The following is a 21,630-nucleotide window of genomic DNA, read 5'->3' as shown; positions in this document are numbered from 1 at the left end:
GTTATAATCTAAGTTTGTTATTTAATGCAATAACTTGTGGAAGATAGTTGATGTAATTGAAGACTGTATTAATGATATGAAACGATTGAGTCCATATATCAAAGTATCTTATATCTATGGGAAAACTATTTAGGCAGTAATTTGTTTAGTAAGAGGAGATTATATATTAAACAAAATAGGTATAAGCAAGGATGAAAATATCAGTTTTTACAGATATATCGATAGTTGGATTCCATGAATATATCGTGATATATTGGGAAATATCAATTGAAATTTTGAGAAAAAATATTAATGAGACAAAAATTAATGAAAACTTATAAAAATATTGGGAAAAACTAAAAAAATGATAAAAGAAACAATAATATACATATTGAAGTTTTGTTGAAAAAAAATGATATATGTATAATTTTTGTGATATTCAGTAATAATATATAGAACTTGAAACTACATTTTATGGATATTTATCTAATTTGGATGTATTAAAAGATTTTGAAAAATATTTATAATTTTACTTTCACATTTATATTTATCTTGTATTATATAAAAGAAATAAAGAAAGACTCGTTAAAAAAACTATATAAGATAATTAATGTTAATTTATTATTGAAATTTTATTTTAATATTTTTTATTTTGTAGGAATGTATTATAAAGTATACTTAGTTCTAGAATTTTCTTTTTTATTAGAGAAAACAAATTTAGTATATATATGATAGTAGCAAACATATAACTAAAGGTTACAACAGCCAAGTGGTTGAGGCTGTTTTTATTAGCCTTATGGTCAAGGGCTTGAGTCCCAATAGTGTTTTGGGAATTTTTTGGAGTTTGACCCGCTCATTGACCAATATCTGGAATTTCGGCAAAATATCTTCCATATTTCCTGAAATTTTCATCCATGGATATAAGGGGTTTGATTTGCTAGAAGAGTTTCTATTAAGGAAAAACGTTTAGACTTTCATGATTTCTTTCTAGGTTTTTATTAGGATTATAGGTCATTTGTCAAAGATAAATTGCTCTAAGTCTTCTTATAATTTTATAATACTTAGGTGGAGAATAAGAGCATAAGTTCTATCTTTTTTTTTTTTTTTGGATAGATAATATCAATTTTATTAAAAGCACCTATTAGAAGGCCCCATAAAAGTAAATTTGATGTATATAATGTGCCAAAGACAAAAAAAGCAGAAGGAAACACAAAATAGAACTCTTTCGCCTTTTTTGCAGCTCAACCGAATAATAAAATCAAATAATAACAAGTAGCTATCTCCTATGTGCACCCTAACCCATTCCAAGAACACGTGTATAAAAGATTGTTTAATTGCTTGATCTACCTTTTCAGTGTTTCCAAAAGTTCTCTTATTTCTCTCCTTCCAAAAAGTCCAAAATAAACACGAAGGAGCCACTCTCTACACTTTCTTCCTCTTCTTCCTTACAAAGGATCTGTGCCTGCTAAGAGGGAGAATTCTTCCTCGCAAAGCTTTCTAGCAAAAAAGCTAACCTTCATCAGGATCCATTGCATAATTTGTTAATGGTGGAGCAAAAAGATTAACTTAGAATTTGTTGCTCTTTGATACTTGCCAAACTGTGAAGTCCTCTACATCTCTTCTAATCGTTTGCCCTTGCAACCCTCTAAAACATGCCTCCACTTGTCCCAACTCCCAGAAACCCCAAATGGTAGTATTTTAATTTCGGGTCTATCAGTTTGGTAACATGTCTATATAAGATTATTGTTGAGGTGCTTTTCTACTGTTACAGGCAACGCTTCAAAAGCTTGTCCTTATGGAGCTTTTGTGAAGGACAGACAAGTCTTGGGTGCTATGTTAATTGCTGATGAGCTAGTGAATGACAAAAGTATGTTAGCCGAGGAGGGGTGGTTTTCAAAAATGTTCATGATCATGTTGATTTTAACCTTTTGTACCATGTTTCATTGAAGAATTTGGAACAGAAGATGCGTATTCTCTGTGAGTTTTTCTGTTTTAGTTAAAGATTATGTTAAAGCTTGGGTAGAGGCTTCTAGAGTGCTAAGGAAGGGTGATCTGTTTTTGTCTTTTTTATTCGATTGTTTTGTATGCTTTGAGTATATTAATGACTAGAGTGGAAGAGGGAGATTTATTAGAAAGTTTTATGGTTTGTAGAAGTCACTTGAGGGTGTCATGTTTACAGTTTTTAAAGAATAGTATTTTCTTCTTGAGAGCTAGGGTAGAGGATGTTCTAAATGCCAAACTCACACTCTTAGTTTTTGGGTGGGTGTTTAGGCTTAAGGATAACCTTAATAAGGGCACCCTTTTGCTAATCAATGTCAACCACAATCTTTTAAATAGGTTAGCCGCCATGCTAGGATGCAGTTTTTATGATGGGCTCATATTTGGTCTTTCTTTAGGTAGGAATCTAAAAGCTTCTCATTTGTTTCTAGAAAGGATCTTTATAATACTAGATGGTTAGATTAGACCTTGTTTATTCTTAGAAGGTAGTATTACACAAAATGCTGCCCCCTCATTTCCCAATTTTTTTTTTTACATTATTTATTTATTTAGGTTTTCAAGATTCTAGTTATTGTAGCATGGAGGATTGAGAGAACCCAGTAGACTTCCTTTGGTTTGGCTTCAAGGAGGGAAAGAAAGTTCATTTGATAGGTTGGCATTAGGTGCATAGAATAAAAGGTGGAGGGGGTTGGTTATTTGGTAAGGTTCCTTTGAGGAATAGAGCTTTCTTGTGTAAGTGGCCGTGGAGATACCTACGGAGAGTGATGCTCTTGGGCATTGTGTTATTAGATTATCTATGAATCACACTCAAATAGATGAAATGCAACCATTTAGATTAGATGGTTAAACTGTTTTCCCTGGAGGGCTAGAGCCTAGAGATTCCTGGGTTTCTTTGTGTTTTTTGTTTTCTTGTTGGTGAGGATACAAAGACTTATTTTCAGAAAGATTATCAGTGGAGAGAGCAACATTTTTCATGTCTATTTGCTAGTCTTGATTTGCTATCTGGGACTTGAGAATGCCCATTTTTTACCATTCTGGGCCCTCTATTTTCTTGAAACTTTAGTTCTTGGCGTAATTTTTTGTACTATGAAGATTTATGACCTCTCTGTTGCTGTTTTCCATACTTCATGTCTTCTTGTTATCTTCTTCTCTTTTTGATATCAAAATATGGTTGCTTTGTCCTCCTGGATGTTTTTCTACTCATTGCTTCTTTCAGGCTTTGTCTGAATACAAGGCTTGGGTTTCTTCTTCTTCAGTCAGCTTCAATTGGAATTCTAAAGGTCCACCTAGAATCGGTGTTTTTGCTTGGTTTGCAGCTAACAAAAGAATTGATGCTAGTGACATCTTGTGTCTTAGGAGGTCTTGCAAAGAGATTAGTCCTGTGCATTGTATCATTTGTTTGGGCAGTGATGAGACAGTTAACAATATCTTTCGTCACTGTTTTACTGTATTATTTTTGGATCCTCCTAGATCTGGGATAAATGATGTTGATTTTAGCAAATGATACACCTACTTTATTCATAGGTGAATTGCCTAGAGATGAATGTCAGGATCTTCAAGGATAGATAGAGGCCTATAGAGTCTTTATGGGATGTGCTGTATTTTGCCTCCTCTTCATCAGTGTCTCTTGCTTCTGTTTTTTTCTCTTCAACCCTTGTGAGTATGATCTGGCTGGATTAGTATCAATTTTCAAGTAAGTAGGAGGGTTTGGGAGTTTCATTTTGAGTGGAATGCCACCTCTTGTCTTGGTTCAGTTGCCTTGAATTTAATTTTTCTGGGTGCTCTTTGGGGAACTTATGCCAGTTACGTATTGGCAGGAATGTTCAAAGTCTGGGAGTAGGATAGTTAAAGATTCCATTAAACCTGCTGGAGAAAATTTGGCTGTTGAGGTGGAATTATTGGCATTGTTGGAAAGTTAGTCTTAGATTACTTCCTTGGGCTTCAACAATATCCATGTGGAAGGTGCTTTACCTCAATTTATTTCTTGGGTTTCATGGAGAAGGCAAGGACTTTGGAAATGGGATGCTTAGCTGCTAAGGTCACTGGTTTTTCCGCACAATACGGGTAGCTGTTATACTTGCTCATGTGGCTAATCAATCAGCTAATAGGATGGATAACCAATCATCTAACGGGCTGGCCAAGTAAGGTGCCTCACTTCAAGGGGCCTTTTGTGAAGCATATTCTCTCTTGAGAGTTGTACTTGTCTTTTTGTGTTTTAGTTGTCTGTTTGCAGTTTTGCCTTAGCTTTTATTTATTTGTTTTTATCTTCAATAACTCTTCCTTGTTTTATTTTGATTCATGAAAGAATGAAATTTTTGTTGTTTCTGATAAATAAGAAATTGATTTCCTTGTGAATTGAAAAATTCATGTGGAAACAATTTTTGTGGTAGGAAAATTCTATTTTGTCCTAGTGTTTGATTTTGATTTGTCTACCAAAAACCAAAAACAATTTAGTTTTGCAGCAATGTTTTTACATTATGCTGTTTTTGCATGTGTCACTTGCCATCTTGATGTGTTTTTTGTGTCAGAATATATATATTTTTAGAAGGGGCCAGTTTGTTATGTGTTCTCTGCTATACTTCTCTATCAGTTCTGAAATTCTGGTTCTTTACTTGTTGAGTGGAAATTTTGTTGGATTTAGTGTCCATTTGGCAAAGCTATAGTTTCTATAGAATGTTCTTCTGAAAAGCTGTGTGTAAAGAAGTTGTTTTTATTTAGTATTTATAAAAGAAAGTTGCAAACTCTGAAACCTTTTTCTGAAAGCTCTAATGCAAAAGTATATCACTCTTAACCTTATTGAAAAGAACTTTTATGCCCTAAACCAATGTTCCTCTGAATTGTTCTGTGTAAAGAAGTAGTTTTTATTTTTATTTTTATTTTATTTAGTATTTATAAAAGAAAGTAGCAAACTCTGAAACCTTTTCCTGAAGGCTCTAATGCACTAGCATCTCATTTCTAACTTTATTGAAAAGAACTTTTGTGCTCCAAATCTGTTCTACTTTAAAGTGCTTCAATGTGCAATCATGCACTTTGTAAAGCTCTTTTAAAGTGTTGAATGATCTTTTAGGCAGTTAAAACCATGGGCCAAACATGGTCTTGTTGTTGCTTGTGCTGCTGTAGAGATGAACTGGTGGATCTGGCAAGAATTGTAATTATTATTGTTCCAGTCTAATAATTTTTTGGAAAGTTTATCTTGTGAAATTAACACAGAATTGTTACTGTGTTCTGAATTGCAGTGTGTTCTGCCAGCTGGTGTGGAGTTCTATTCATCAGGGTTTGATTCTAATGATGTCTCAACTTTTCCTCGGAGCTATCCCATTGTTTTAACTGGTATATGTTTTGCAAGTCAGATATTTTCATACAAATACTTGGAACTGATTAACTTAAAAGGTTTTTGGCCCTTGTATTGCAACAGTTTATACTTTCGTTGAGATTGTCCATTGTTTGCTCTGATCAAAAAATTTAATTATACTTGACATTGTTTTTTTCTTCAAGTTGGGAAGGACAATTCTACTGTGGAAATACAGTATTGTTGAGTAGTGTGAGGCTCCTTGGTTGGTTCCTAAACCTTTAGAAAATCTCAAGCCCCTTGCTTAACCTTATCAGTTATTATGTGCCAACCCCTAGCAACTTGTAACTACATGTGTAGCTGGGCTGCTAATATTATCCACACAGCTACTTCAGTGTCAGGACTCTTAAGATGCTAAATCCTTTGAAGGTTATATTGTCACTGGAGATTTCATAATTATAGGTCTCTACTACCTGTATGGACAGCCAAAAGTATTTCAGTGATCTTCAATCCAGTGGTTTTAACAATTTCTTAGAACATTACCATCTCCTCAACAAACACTCCAGAGCTCTACAGTAGTTTTTGCATGACTGACCTTTCTTATGAAGGTATCCTAGACTAATAGTGCTTTTCTATCCAACATTCTAGGTCCTTCTTTAGGCATTTTTTTTAGAATAAGAATTATAATTTATCAAAAGTACATTAGTGTTTTTGACTCTCAGTACATCGTAGAACTTCATACTTAGGTTTACAATATTCTGCCACAGGTGTCTCAGGTGACCAATGAGATGCCTCACAGAAGAAACCAATGCGCAACACTGGCCTGTCATTGTTTTAATTCCTTATTTATCCGTCAATTGGCTCCTCTTTGCCAAAATATGGAGTCCATATCACTATTGGTTTTGGTCCTTGCTCTACCATCTCGCACTTGGTCTTCCTTCTGTGGTGCATCAGGTCATGTTGGAAAGCATGGTGACTGCATCTACTTTTCACAGAGTTCTGGGACAAATGTTTGGTGACTTGTCATCCATGGGGGATGAACAAATTTATAGGAGTGTTTTACTCATCAATGTGCAGCTAAACACCGTACTATACTGTGCATTGGTTTTGCTTTTGAGTTGACCGCCTATTCCTTCATTGTTTGTGCGCTCTAAATTCTATTGTTCATTTACTATTATTTGGGATTCAAAAGTTTGAGATAGTTGGGGGTTATCTTTGTATATCGTTTTGTATAGAGGGGTGTCTTGTTACTTTGATCAAAATCTGTTTTTTGTGGGAAGGACTTCTCAACCTTCTCTTGTACCTTTGCTATTATTATCATCAATATAATATATATTTCGTTTCTGATTAAAAAAAAAAAAGGTTCCATTGTTCATTGTCTCTTTTGTGACTATGACGCGAGCATTGATGAGTATGAGCTCTTGTTTGTGAGCGACTTTAACCTTTAACTTGGTCTTCATAATGTTTAGGTGTTATCACATACTTATTTTCTCATTATCCTCCTTTGCTTCTTTCTTGGAAACTTATCTGCTTGGGGCATTTTGATATGGATAATTTGGATCCTAATCTAGTAATTCCAGAGGAGACAGTTGCCCTCAGCTAGGATTTATTCCTTTTTTTACCATTTCTTTCTCTACCTGCTTGCTGTCATCTGCATGTTCCTAAACTTTAGGATGGTTATTTGAGAAGGTATTTTGGCTTCTTGCTTAATCGTCCACTTTTGACTTTGGCTCAACATTTCTGTACCTATGTTAACTGGAAGGCTGGATGCTGTGGTACATGAAGCTGCATGTGGAATGCAGTCTGTAACTTGCTTTGGAATACTATGGTTGGGGACCTTGGGATAGACTTGTTTAGATAGAACTTACATTCATAGTTTCAAAACTTGAAAGGCAAAGGCCAAGTGTTTTGTCCTCAAGTGATCCAAGGTGTAAGCCTTAAAGCATAAGACATTTTATTGTAAAATTTATAAATAAAATAAAAATGATAAATATAGAGAAAAATACAAGAAAATAGGAAGGTTTCAAATATGTTGAGGGAAATATTCCTTTTTAAAAAGAGAAGAAACTAGTTTGTTTCTATCATTGGTAAGATATCTCAATGTTTGTTTGGAAAGAAGGGTAAGTTTTCAATGAGGTCCTTCTACTCTTAGAAATGAAAGGACGGAAAAGGCTAGGGTTGTTTGGAATGTGATGGTGCCTTCCAAGGTAGGGTTTTTCACATGGGAAGCCTACTGGGGAAAGGTGGTGACATTTGATAGGTTGCAGAGGAGGGGATGGACTTTCGTGAATTGCTGCTTTCTTTGCAAGGAAGATGAAGAGTCAGCAGATCATTATCTTACTGCATTGTTCTAGAGCAGAAGTGTTAGTGTGGTGTTTTCCTTGCTTGGGTGATGTCAAGCTTCGTAAAAATGCTCCTCTTGGGACGACATAGTTCTTTTGTAGGAAAGAAGCGAAAGAGGGTGTGGAGAATTATGTGCCTCCTTGAGTCTATGTAATGTTTGTTTCATACGTTTTGCTTGTTGTTTCACTTTTTGCAATTTCTCTCGTTTGTTCAGCTATATGGATCCATGTAGTTTCCATTCTCTTGGTTTGATCTAAATTTGTACTTTGTGGAAGGGTGTCTTGTCCTTTTTGACCTTTATAATTAATTGAAAAGTTCTATTGAGTTTCTGATCAACCAGAAAAAAAAAGGGTGTGGAGGATAATCCCTTTGTGTATTTTTTGGTCTTTGTGGAAAGAGAGGAGCTGACATGCTTTCAAAAGCAAGGAATTATCTGATCAGAACCTTAGAGTTCTCCTTTCTTGGAAACCTCGTGTTATGGACTAGGGTGCATATAGATTGGGCTCCCCTAACATGATAGATTTTATGATTGGTTGGGGTCTTTGTGAGGGGACCGTGTTTTTTATAGTCCCTGACGTTTTTTGTCTTGTCTCACTACATGTGTATCTGTAGGGAGTTTAGTTTGGCACTTTTAATGTATTTTCTGTGCCTGTCAAAAAAAAGATATCTCAATATTTGTTAATTATGTTCTTCTAAAATTGCATATTGTTTTTTTTGTAGTTGTCTATAAAACTCTGTTAATTTCCTTTTAAAACTTTTAATAGTTTTGTTTTATCATGCTTGATTATTCAATTGTTCACCCAATTTTTTGTTTGTTGTAAAAATTTGTTGCAGAGGGTGATGGTTCTAAAATTTATGTTAGCTGCATTGCTTTTCGAGATCCAGTCAGTGATGATATTGCAGAGGCTTATCGTATTCCCCCAAATTCCTTTGCTGACAAGTGTATTTGTCTTGTTTCGCGCTTGCCTAGTTTCTGTATGCTTCGAAATGCACTGGAGGAACTATTTGCACTTTGCTTTTCTCCTACAGGAAGCAGGTAAAATCTCTTCATTCGTGAAAGCTTGATATCTGTGACACAGTGAGCAGTTATTTTAACCAAACCTCAATTTACAAAATTGTTCTGTAAATGTTCATATATTTTCAAACTTCTCATGCCAAATGTACAGTTTTTGTCTCTGATTGTCTGATTTTGCTTATTTATGATTTGTATCATTGATTTTGACTAGACTTACTTGACCTGTAAAAATGGAACTTTCCATGTTATTTTTTTATTGTATTTAATGTGTTCAGCTCTGCAACAATTTCAGCAAGCCCCTGTGGGACGTTATAGAATATATGGTGTCTAATGTTCCTCTGCCTACTCCTGGAAAGGATAGAGTCCTATTTGCTATTGAGAACTGCCTGCTTTCTGTGGAGGCTCCTCCAAAAGAGGGGCTCCCCCATGCTGATGTATGACCCTTTGACCTGTTTGGACTTAGCTGTGTGTTTTTTACTTTCAGTGACTGTGATTCAATTACGGTTATAGTTGAAAATTGACCAAATTTTTTGATGATTGATGTATTTTCCGTTGACTGCAGATATCATTCCAGCCACTGGTAGAATGCTTGGATGTTGACAACTTAATTACATTTTTTACAGCTGTATTACTTGAAAGGAGGATATTGCTGCGATCAGACAAGTATTTATCTGAATTCATACAGTTGAAAATTAAGCTAAATAATGAATAATCTTACATGTTGATCCGATTTCGTTTTGTCAATCAGAATGGGCCTTTTTTCTCAACTTCTATTTTTCAAGTATTACCTGAATTCATATAGTTGAAAATTCTTTCTAGTGAGTTATGCTATAATGAATATTTTTACATGTTGATCCAATTTGGTTTTGTCTGATGATGAGCTCTTTTCTCTTGACTGCTATTTTGATATTGTGAAGATAACAAGCCTCTTCATAAATTACATGCATGGTAAGAACAACCTGATATGGTTCCATTGAGTGTTTTTAGCACTTAATTTTTGGTGTTAATGACCATCATGCATAAATTATAATATTAGAAAATCATTTCTTTGTTCAGTAAATTTCGGAATTTTAAGTGTCAGATTTGATGGTTGAGATTCATATTCAAAGCTTTTCTTTAGGAAATGGTCTTATCCATTCAGTTAGAGGCGTGATCTTGATTTTTAAATAAACAGGAAATATTCTCATTAATAAACAAAAAGGCCATTATGATTGCTGCTCTTGCCAAATGGGTATTAGAAATGGTCTTTTTTTTTTTGGATAGGTAAATGAGAGAATATATTAAAAAGTGCTAGCAAAAAGGCACATAAAAGTACACACGAAGTATACAATATAGGCCCAAAGGCTAGCAAGAGAGAAGAGGGAAGATTAAATACCAACCACCCTAAAAACAACCAAACCATGGCTCCCTAAGAACAATCGGACATACCTTGGCGGGAAGGACTAGCACAAAAACACCAACAACACCAAAAAGAGACGCCTAAAGCATACCACAAAATAGAAAACACCCCTAAGACCTTCTGAAACCAAAAACTTGCAACCAAACTGTAAATGAAAAAAACAGCCTCATAACTAAGAAATTGAGATCCCACTGCCCCTCCTCTTTCCCCTGACTAAGAGAGGAGAACAATTGTAATTGACTGAGCGTTCCAGTTTTTGCATCTCTCTCTCCAAACAAGTAGCCGAAAACTAATTCCTCTTTCCCCTTGCAACCTTTATCCCATGACCTTTTCTTGACTCCATTTTCCTTGGGAGGGAGTTGATTTCCTTTTCAACTCTCACCACTGGCAAGCCCAAAAAGCTACTGAACGTGACCAAGTTATCGGGAAGGCTAACAGAGCCAATCTTCTCCTCCTTCGAAACGCGACGAGCCTCCATTGCTTTACTGGCCTCCCCCTCCTTACCCTAACTGTCCAATCCTTGAGGAATCCTTCTTTGTGCTTCCCGTGAGGTCCACCAACCTCCCATCTTGGAGCAACAAACTTAATGGTTAAAGGGCAAGACCTGGAAACCCAAAGGGAGGCCCCACCCTTGCCTGACATGCTCCCCTGACACCGCGAGAGGGAGACCCATTTGGAGAAGGAGGAAGGGGGGAGGAAAACCTACCTTCGAACCCCACCGCTTCTGCCACGAGGACTTCATCGACTCTCGAAACCCACTTCATCAGCACCATGACACTGACCTAGCATTGTGATGTTGCCTGAATGAGGGGGTCGACAGGAGACTCCAAGGATTTTTAGGCTCTCCAAAGACAAGGTGAGTTGCAGTTTTCGTGAAGTGGCTGCATAGTTCTTAAAGTTGTGTTTAGGTCTAAGGCGCAATCACTTGCTAGTTTTAGAGCTTTTCTTGCTAAGGCATGCGCTTTGTTGGAGAGATGTGCCTCGTTTACTTTATTTTTCCTTTTTTAACACTTTTTTTTTTTTTTTTACAATTTCTAATTGTATATTGAAATTTATATAATTTCATTACATTTTTGTTGAAAGTTTCTTTTGTATGTTTAGAATCTTAAACTTCTTGTTGTTGGATTAGATTTTGAATTATATTTTATGAAATTGATATGCATCCTAAGTTTCACTTTAGTTAGACATGTACCATATATTATGCTTTGCGCCTTTTAAAACTATTACTACTGCATTTTCAAGATTTGAATTTGCACATTTGCACTTGCTTGTTAGATAAATAGAGGGAAAAATGTCAAAGATATTCTCATATTCCCCTTACCTTCTAAATATTTGTATTTTCCCTAGGATGGGCCCGTACACCCTTGTGAAGGCCTAAATAAAACCATCCTTAACAATTTTTGAATTGACAGGAAATTGAAAGTTCTCCCAATACCCTATCCATAAGCTTTAGCATCTTGTAATCCTAGAAAACTAGCACCTTGCCAGAAGCACCCTTAGCACCCATGATTGCCATTCCAAAAATCTGCCCACAACTCATACTGGCTCCTTTGACATCTCTTGAATTTTTGTTTCTTTTAAGCAAACCAAATCAACCTTCTGCGATCCAACCATGGATTTGATTAGTTTCCTCTTATCACTGTCATTTGCCCTCTTTAACATTCCAAGAAATATTCCTAGCTGAATGCTGATTTCATGGAGTTTATTTGATTATTCCTAATTTTGTGCATATTTAAATTAGTTGACTATGTAAATTAGGAAAGTAGTAATTTAGAGGATTTGTAGGAAGAATTTAAGGAGTAGGTCAGCTGTCTTATTTGGTTTTCATTTATTGTACACGTATATATATGTGTACTGATTTTTAATGAATAATAAGAAGATTTCTTATTTTCAAGCATGATATCAGAGCTGAAAAAATATTCCTGGTAGTTCCTTCTCCTTCTCCTTCTTAGCCTTCATTGTCAAGCCTTGCCTATCATATTCGTGACCTTCTATTACCATCAACCCTTTGTTTATCCCTTACTTCTTCCTTTTCAAGAGCCTAGAAGGGCTGTCATGATGGGTCTTTGACTCACATTAGTGGTAAAGGCAATGTTTTAGTCACTTGTGATATCATTTTTTTTATCTGTTTTACATGTCCCAAATATGTCACGTAACTTATTGTCCATCAGTAAATTAACAAAATCTCAAAATTATTCTGTAACTTTCTTTCCCACTCATTGTGTGTTTTAGGACCTAACCACGAGGAAGATGATTGGTAGTGCTAAAGAGAGATAGGGTGTATTACTTGGTTACTGAGGAGTAAGGAAAGATTCAAACTCATCAAATAAAAGGAAACACAAAAAAAGACTTCTTATTTTCCAACAAGTTCCCATCCTTTCTTCCCAATACTTTTCCCAATTTTTGTTGATCCCTTATAGACCACTATGTACTTCAGTTTCTTCAGCTCTCTTTCAAATTTAGATGAAGTTGTCTTCTTCCTCCTTTTACTAAGCTCTTTTTCTGGCTTTTATCTTTCTTAGAAGAGATAGAATATCTACCTCATATCCCTCTGTTTGCATGTACAACCAATTATTGAAGGTAGCCAAACTACTAGAGGGCTAATCCTCTAACAAGGCCACCTCTCCCTCAGCTATCTCTTCGATCTTACTCTTTACACTCTTCCATGACTTTCTTTCTTGCTAAGCCTTCAGCAACTCTCATTTTGTGCTTTGGGAATTCCATCGGACAACTATCCGTTGTAACCATCCTCAACAGTCCATTGACCTCTTCCGTTGATCCCTCTAGAAGCTTAGAGAGGCACCCCTAAGTCCCTTTCCCTAACCCTTTGTATCACAACCCTCCACAAGCACCCCATCTTTAGAAAAGAAGGAAGAGCCCTATTCCCCAAAGAAATCATTGAGAGTTGAGGAAGACCTATAAACTTGGCCGTCACGTCCAAGAGAACCTCATTAGTGATCGAAGGACAAAAAACTAGAGATGCGGGTTGCCTCGTTGATGCCACCTTGCCATCGAACTCCTCTCCCAAGGTTCAGCGAATGAATGAAGCTATGATTGTACTCGGATAGAGATGATGGTCTCCCTTTGATGTCTCCAAGCCGACAATCAACCTCTCTCAAACATTAAGGGCCAATAGAGCACCATATCTTTCCAAGCCTTCTCCATTACTCTACTTAAGTCTGTCGAAATCAAGCCTACTCTTTTAAAATCATTAGAGGACTGGCCCATCTCCTATCCCACTAGACCCTTCATCCTGTCCTTCAACCCACATCCACGCCCATTGCAATCCACCATTAGCCGGCCCAACCGACAACGCAACTCTTTCACTAAGCCTGACTTCACTTAAGTCGATACACTGCCCAACTTTTCTCTTGCAGTGGACCTTCTTCATCCATATCCTTGAATTCAACAAATTATTTTATGTGCCACTTTTTTCCGAATGAACTAGTTTATTTTCTGAATTCAAAATCTTGGTTACTATTGTACTAGTTTACTCCCTTAGTAAGTCCCACTATTTAAAACTTAGGCTAAAAGTGCTCTTATTACTCTTGCAATCTACAATTTTCTTGTTATGGGTTCCATTCTTGTTTTTGCTTAGGTTTACAACTGCCTGGAAATGTGAATTATGTGGCTATTGCTTGTTTATTTGAATATAGATATTAAATGTGCTTTTGCCTGTGGCAGGTACTCACTTTTAACTCTTGTATCCGAGGCCATATGTCATTTAATTTATCCATTCCGGTGGCAGGTAGGGTTTGGCTCCTTTGTGTACAAGTGCTCTTTTATTGGGCTAGGATTAAAAGCTTCCTTCATATGAATTCTGTATAGGTTTTCATATTACTTCAGCTTCACTTGTTATATTATTGCTGAAAATTAAAGTTAAACTCTCATCTAATCTTTTTATGTTTGTTGTTCTGAAGCATGTATACATTCCATTACTATTTTTCAGTGGAGTGGACTATATTGATGCTCCTACACCATATATGATGGGTCTCCATTCAGGTGTTGACACTTCTAATCTGGCAATGGATGGTGTAAGTTACTTCATATATGTATATCTTTTTTTATCAGAAACAAAATATTCATTAGTAATGATTTAGAAGTACATGTGAAGGATGAAGAATCCTGAGTGTACAACTCTAATCAAAAGAACAGATGAGTGATTTTTCTCCAAGTTACTTCATATAATTTGAGTGGTTTATTAATTTATTTTTCCTTATATTCATTGTAATATTCTTGGTGGATTATATCACCCCTCATATGTTGTATTTTTCTTTCTAAAAATTCTTTGTTGTGTGACGTGGTAAGTATTTCCTACCTTGTCATCTTCTTAGCCCTCCCCCTCCCCGCCCCCTTAGCCATTTTATGAGAATTGTATGATCAATTTAGGCATTTTGTGCCTCTTTTCTTTTCTCAGTTTTCTGAAAATCCTATCTGGCGGAGACACCATATTATCCAATTAAACATGAATTATTCTGTACTTTATGAAATTAAATAATTTATCTCATGTCCTCTTGGAAAAATGTGCGCCAAGAATTTATGTAAGTTGCTTAATTTCCCTGGAAATTTGCTAGCTAAATACCCATTATATCTGAATCAATATTGCTGGATTCTATGTCCTAGTTAGTGAAGAGTAATAGTAAATTTTTCAGTAAAAGTTAAAGAAATAATTTGTGTGGCTACTTGAGAAATGAGAACATGTCTTTCTGTTCATGCCGGTTACATTTTCTGTCCAGGATATGATCTCTATTATGGAGCATAAAGTGGAATACTGGAAAATCAATAAACATAGGGGCAAAAAAGGAATGTGTTCAGCTGCAGAAAGAGCATGATGCAGTCAATCCATATGGAACATTGAGTCTCACTCCTTGTATAACTGGGATTGTCTTGTTCTTCTTAATCTATGGAATATCAAATGTAAATCATTTTATAACTTGGAACTTTTGCAAGCCTATTAATCCAGATAGAAAATCAAATGTCTAATTGGGAATGTCTTGAGCCTGTGATAAATGGTTGGGTTGGTCCCTGCACCTGTGAACATCTTATATTTAAGCCATGTTTTCTTTGTTCAATTGATTTCTCCGTCAGTCCTGTGGACTGTTTGTCACAATTATAAGTAAGACTTCATTAGGCTGCATAAATTAGTGTGTATAGTTTTTTATGTTTTGCTAACTTATTTCTATTTGGAAATAAACTTTATCACATGCTTTAACTTACTCATTTTCCACCCAACTTGTTTTGGTAACTAATTGACATGTAATCTTTTAATCGCCCATAAAATATTTGTGTGCAAAATCTTTTAATTCTTCTAGGGGAGAGGGAGGGCCAGTTTTAGATTGGCTACTAAGATGAAGGTCATGAAGGAAAAAATCAAAGGATGGAACAGGGATGTGTTTGGAAGGCTGGAAGTTAATAAAAACTTAGCCCTTCAACAAGTCGAATTCTGGGATGGGGTGGAGAGTGAAAGGAGTCTGACAGAAGGTGAGACGGAGCTGAAAAGAGAAGCTAAGGAAACCTTTAAAAAGTGGGTGTTATTGGAAGAAACTCATTGGAGACAAGTGTCAAGGGAGCTGTGGCTTAAGGAAAGGGATAAGAACACAGGTTTCTTTCACCGGATGACCAATGCCCATCGAAGAAACAACTCCTTGGATAAAATTAAGATCAATGGGGGGTGGTTGGATGAGGAGTAGGAGGTGAGAGAGGGGATTGTGAATGCTTTTCAGCAGTTGCTTTCAGAGGAGCCAGGCTGGAAAGCTGATATTGAGGGACTGCACCTTCAAAGTCTAACCGGAATGAATATGTCATGCTGAAAACGATGAGAGAGAGAGAGGGTGAGAGCGGGGGGGAGGGTGACGACGACGAGGTGGAATCGAATCGGAAAAGGCAGAAGTTCGGGGTGGAATCGAAAACCTTTGAAGTAGAGGTGGAGAAGAGAAGAGGTAAAACCCTAATCTTCATTGTGGAAAGTAAAAAAGGTGTATCCTCATGGGTGAGATTGGGGCCGGCAAGTGTCGGGATGTTTCTGGAAGGGCTGGAACAGTGTATTAAGGATAGGAAAAACGACAAATGGGAGAAGGGATGGAAGGAAAAGGGGAGAAGGTATTCCATGGTGCGTGAAGTTAACAAGGCAGGAAGCTTTATCAGGCTAGGAGTCGTAGATGCGGAGGAGAAAAGGTACAGTATCTGCATCCTGAGAGGCAGAGGGGGTAGAGAGGGATGGCCAGTTATGGCGGAAGTGGTGCAGAACTTGTATAAAAGGACTAATAGAAGGGAGGAAAACTATGACGAGCCAATCCCTGAAAGAGTGTCATCTGAAATGGGGAAGAGAGGGGGGAATAGGAATAGCATCTGGTTCAGGATGGAATTTAAGGAAGAGGACATCCGCAGAAATGTGGATCGGTTGGGACAATGCTTGGTGGGAAAATGGAACCCTAAGGCAGCCGAAGGAAGGGATTTGGCGAGGATGGGATGGCAGATGGCGAGTGTTTGGGGGTTAAAAGGGAAGTTAGGGTTGGCCTGGATGGATGAGGGTCAGGCCCTATTGGAATTTGAAAAGGCGGCAGAAGCCAGGAAATTTTTTGATGTCGGGGAAAGGTTGGTGGGGGGGATTCACGTTGATCTGGAGCGGTGGAGTCCGAGCTATGGGTGTTTGGAAGAAGGGGAAATAGAAGAGGAACTTTGGGTGAGGATTAAAGGTTTGCCGTTGTCGCTCTGGGTTCCTAGCATTTTGCGAAGGGTGGGAGATGAATGCGGGGGCTTTGTAGCCATGGATGCCTTGACGGAGAAAATGGAAAACCTCCGGTGGGCGAGGATTCTGGTGAAGATGAAGAGAGGCGAGTTGCCAAGCTCGTTAGAAATCGGAGTGGAAGAGACCACATATCACCTTCCGCTCTGGTGGGAAGTAAAGCCGATGATCAGACAGAAGACGGAGGACTGTCGGGGAGCAACAGTTCGCGAGGAAAGGGACGACGGAGGCGCACACGCTGGCTGGCGAGTAGAGGATGGGGCAGCGCAGGTCTCGAGGCACTGCTACGGTCAGACGATGTGACGGAAGTGCGGGCGGACGGGATGGGCAGGGTCTCGTCGGTGGGCCGGATCCAATTCGGGTCGATGCTCCGGGCGTCAGAGGATGGGGCGGAAGATGGGTTGACATTGGATGGGCTTAATGGACCCAATCTCGGTCTGAGGAGAGACGGGGGGCCTAGCCTGCATTCAACATTTGGATCAGTAGGGTCAAAAGAAGTTAGAAGTGGTGGGCTTGGGCCGACGGGCAGATTGAAAGGCCCAAAAGGCAAGGAGAAAGTATTAGAGGAGGACCCTGGGCCGCGATCTGGGCTATTTTCGAATCAAAGAAAGTGTAGCGGGCCGTCCTCGAGTTGGATGCAGGAGAATAGGGCCCAGCTAGGTGGGCCTCCAGGCAAGAAGAGAACAGGCCCGAAGGTGAGGCAGCCTAAATCAGGCCCGATGGAAGCCTTAGTTCACTCTGGGCTGCTTGGTGAAGCCAACATTGAGCTTGAATTCCTAAGAGTGAGAGAGAAGGAAACTGAGATTTCTCAGAAGGTCAGCCCCCTCAAGGCGATGGTAGACAGTGTTCTACAGGATGAAGCTATGAGGTATGAGGCTTTATTTTATTTAGGGGGTTGTTGGGACTCGGGGAATCCTTCTCTTTCTTCTCTATTTTCTCTTGATCGGACTCCAGAGGGGGAGTTCTTTGATCATTCTGGGGTATTAAGGGAGGTCTGCCAGAATGGCAGGGAATCACAAAGGCAAGGTGCAGCTGGCTCTAGGGCGAGTGGTAGTGCTTGCTGGGACATGGTTGAATTCAAAGGCCCTTTAGCAACGGCAAGGGAACAAGAGGGGGGGTCTTCACAGGTTGAGATTCAAGAAGAAAGGGGGGAAGGGGACCTGGATTGGCAAGAAAGGAGTCTAGCAAGGTTCAGCCAATTTCTGGGCTTTTCGACTGATGGTCTGGAAAAGGATATATTAAATTTTTTGGTCAAAATCAGGAAAAGAAGGGAAAAGATTCATAGTAAAGGATTATTGGAAAAATCGAGGTTTGAAAGGGAGCTAAAGAGGTTGGAATGCTCAATGAATTATGAGGGGGATGGTAAAAAGAAAGGCCCTATTCAGGGCAAAGGAGTGCAGATGGTGATTGATTAATGAATCTCAAATTGTTGAGCTGGAATGTGAGGAGGGTGAACGAAAGCACGAAAAGGAAGGTTATTAAATCGGTCATTAGGAAGCAGAAGGTGGATCTTTTTTGCATCCAGGAGACAAAAATTCAGGATATGATTGACAGGGTGGTGAGAAGTTTAGGAACGGGTAGGTTTTTAGAGTGGAAGGCCCTAAATGCGTGTGGCTCGGCTGGGGGTATCCTAATTTGTTGGGATAAAAGAGCTCTGGAGCTGCTGGAGTGGGAGGTGGGTTAGTTCTCTTTATCCTGCAGATTCAGAACAATGGAGAATGGGGTGACTTGGGCTTTTACGGGGGTTTATGGCCCGTTCACTAGACTTGAAAGGGAGTGGTTGTGGGACGAAGTAGGGGCGATCAGAGGAATTTGGGAGGGGCCTTGGTGTCTAGGTGGTGATTTCAACATTACCCTGGCTCAAGGTGAGAGAAGTAGGCAAGGGAGAGTAACTTCAGCTATGAGGAGGTTTGCGGAAGTTGTAGATGAGCTAGGTCTTGTGGACCTTCAATTGCAAGGGGGTGCCTTCACGTGGAGTGGGGGTCTGAATAGTCTGTCAAAGGCTCGACTAGATAGATTCCTGGTGTCCCCTTGCTGGCTTGATCAGTGGTGAGCCAGCACAGGCTTCCCAGGCCGACCTCGAACCACTTTCCAGTATTACTTGAGGGGGGTAGTTGGAGGAGAGGGCCTGACCCCTTCAGATTCGAAAACATGTGGTTCAAAGTCGAGGGGTTTAAGGATTTAATTCGGAGATGGTGGGGGGGAATAGAGGTCAGGGGCAACGCCAGTTTTAGATTGTCGGCGAAATTGAAGGGACTGAAGCAGAAACTTAAAGTTTGGAATAGGGAGGAGTTTGGTAATCTGGAAAGTAACAAGGGGGCTGCGATACAGCAAGTGGAGTTTTGGGACAGAGTGGAGGATGAAAGAAGCTGGACAATGGAGGAATTAGCTTGTAAGAAGGAAGCCAAGGAGGATTATGCCAAGTGGGTAGATCTGGAAGAAACTCACTGGAGGCAGGTGTCTAGGGAACTTTGGTTGAAGGCAGGGGATAGGAACACGAGATACTTCCACCGAATGGCTTCTGCCCATAGGCGAATTAATCACATGGACAGAATTAAAATCAATGGGCTTAGACTGACAGAGGAGCGTGATATTAGAGAAGGGGTAGCAAATGCTTTTCAGCAGCAATTTTCCGAAAATTCAGGGTGGAAGGCGGACATTGGAAGCCTCCCTTTTAATCAAATTAGCGTGCAAGAGGCAGAGATTCTGGAGGCTCCCTTCACGGAGGGTGAAGTCCAGTCAGCCCTGATGGAAATGAATGGGGATAAAGCCCCAGGCCTTGATGGGTTCTCTGTCTTCTTTTGGCAATGCTGCTGGGATTTCGTCAAGGAGGAAATAATGGAGATGTTTAAGGAGTTCCATGACCAGAATACGTTCCTTAAGAGTATTAACAACACGTTTTTGGTGTTGATTCCTAAGAAAGGAGGGGTTGAGGATTTAGGAGACTTCAGACCCATCAGCCTATTGGGGGGTCTCTATAAGCTGATGGCAAAAGTGTTGGCCAACAGACTTAAGAAAGTAATAGGTAAAGTAGTCTCCCATGATCAGAACGCGTTTGTTATGGGTAGGCAGATTCTTGACGCCTCTCTAATAGCAAATGAAGTGATAGACTTCTGGAATAAGAAGGGGGATAAGGGGGTTATCTGCAAGCTAGATATAGAGAAGGCCTATGACAGTATCAACTGGCAATTCCTCTTGAAGGTCATGGAAAAAATGGGATTTGGCGCTAAGTGGCTGAGGTGGATGTGGTGGTGTATTTCCACAGCCAAATTTTCAGTTATGGTGAATGGAACGCCAGCTGGTTTCTTCTCGAGTTCAAAAGGGCTGCAGCAAGGGGACCCCCTGTCCCCTTACCTTTTTGTCATGGGGATGGAAGTGTTGAGCATTCTTATCAGAAGGGCTATGGAGGGGGGTTTCATCTCAGGGTGCAAAATTCAACGCGATAGAGGGCGGGCTGTCCACATTGCTCATTTGCTTTTTGCAGATGACACCATTGTCTTTTGTGAGGCGAAGAAGGAGTATTTAACGAATTTAAGTTGGATTTTGTTCTGGTTTGAAGCCGCGTCCGGGTTAAGAATTAATTTGGCTAAAAGCGAGATTATTCCAGTAAGGGAGGTGCAAAGGATAGAGGAGCTGGCTGTGGAGTTAGGGTGTAGGGTGGGGCAGCTGCTGACTGTGTATTTGGGGCTGCCTCTGGGGGTGCCTAATAAGGCTGCCTATGGGTGGGATGGGGTAGAAGAGAAAATGAGAAGGAGGCTCGCCCTTTGGAAGAGCCAATATATTTCAAAGGGTGGGAGAATCACTCTAATCAAAAGCTCTATGGTAAGCATACCAGTGTATCAGATGTCTTTATTCCGTATGCCCTTTTCTGTGGCAAGAAGGTTAGAAAAATTGCAAAGAGACTTTTTGTGGGGTGGGGGGGGGGGGGGGGTCACATGGAGAGGAAAGCTCATCTGGTTAAGTGGGAAGTGGTGTGTGGGGATAAGGTGAATGGGGGACTGGGAATTAGGAAGTTTAGCATTATGAATAAAGCGTTACTTGGCAAATGGACTTGGAGATTCGCTTCGAATAAAGAGGCCCTTTGGAAGCAAGTGCTGGTGGCTAAGTATGGTCAAGAGGATTATGGTTGGAAGACCAAAAAGGCTGTGGGTGCGTGTGGGGTGGGGGTGTGGAAGGAGATCTTAAAGGAAGCTGGATGGTGTTGGGACAAAATGGTGTTTATTGTGAGGAAAGGTAACAAAATCAGATTCTGGACTGACGTGTGGTGCGGGGAGGCAGCGCTGTCCCAAAGGTTTCCGCATCTCTACATTTTGGCAGCCAACAGAAATGCGACAGTTGAAGACCTGTGGGACCGTAATGTAGGGGAAGGAGGCTGGAATTTGTGTTTTATAAGGGATTTTAATGACTGGGAGGTGGAGATGGTAGGCGAGTTGCTCCAAGCGTTGAGAGGACTTAGGATAACTTGGGAGGATGACTCGGTTTCTTGGAAGGGAGGGGGAAGTGGGCAGTTTAAAGTGAAGGAAGCGTATAGCTGGCTGGATAGGCCTATGGAGGTCAACTTTCCGAAAAACAAAATTTGGGTGGGAAGAGTCCCAACTAAAATCATGTTTTTTGCGTGGGAAGCGACTTGGGGAAAGATCTTGACTCTTGATAGGCTCCAAAAGAGAGGCTGACAGCTACCTAATCGGTGTTTTTTGTGTGCTTGTGAAGCGGAAAGTGTGGATCATTTACTTATTCATTGTACAGTGGCTAGAGTGCTTTGGGACTTAGTGTTGGGTTTAGTTGGGGTCAAGTGGGCGTTCCCTAATACTGTAAAAGAGGTTTTATATAGTTGAGGGGGTGCTTTTGTGGGGAAAAAAAGG

The 21,630-nt window shown here is 39.4% G+C and overlaps 1 protein-coding gene across 3 annotated transcripts in view; it reads left to right on the top strand.

The window, feature by feature from the left end:
* The window catches only part of LOC100254135 (DENN domain and WD repeat-containing protein SCD1), a 51,580-nt gene that overhangs the window by 6,911 nt on the left and 23,039 nt on the right, over positions 1-21,630 (top strand). Inside the window, exons 2-7 of one of the 3 annotated variants that reach the window (XM_003634140.4) lie at positions 5,214-5,307; positions 8,444-8,645; positions 8,917-9,058; positions 9,187-9,287; positions 13,708-13,771; positions 13,944-14,057. In XM_003634140.4, the coding sequence (XP_003634188.1) occupies positions 5,214-5,307; positions 8,444-8,645; positions 8,917-9,058; positions 9,187-9,287; positions 13,708-13,771; positions 13,944-14,057 (717 nt within the window). Of the gene's footprint in view, positions 1-5,213; positions 5,308-8,443; positions 8,646-8,899; positions 9,059-9,186; positions 9,288-13,707; positions 13,772-13,943; positions 14,058-21,630 lie in introns of those variants that run through there. The other 2 variants (XM_019226529.2, XM_010665276.3) reach the window with 2 other exon arrangements.

The sequence above is a fragment of the Vitis vinifera genome, chromosome 17, assembly GCF_030704535.1.
Source record: "Vitis vinifera cultivar Pinot Noir 40024 chromosome 17, ASM3070453v1".
NCBI lineage: Eukaryota > Viridiplantae > Streptophyta > Magnoliopsida > Vitales > Vitaceae > Vitis > Vitis vinifera.
This window is presented reverse-complemented; position numbering and strand designations above follow the sequence as displayed.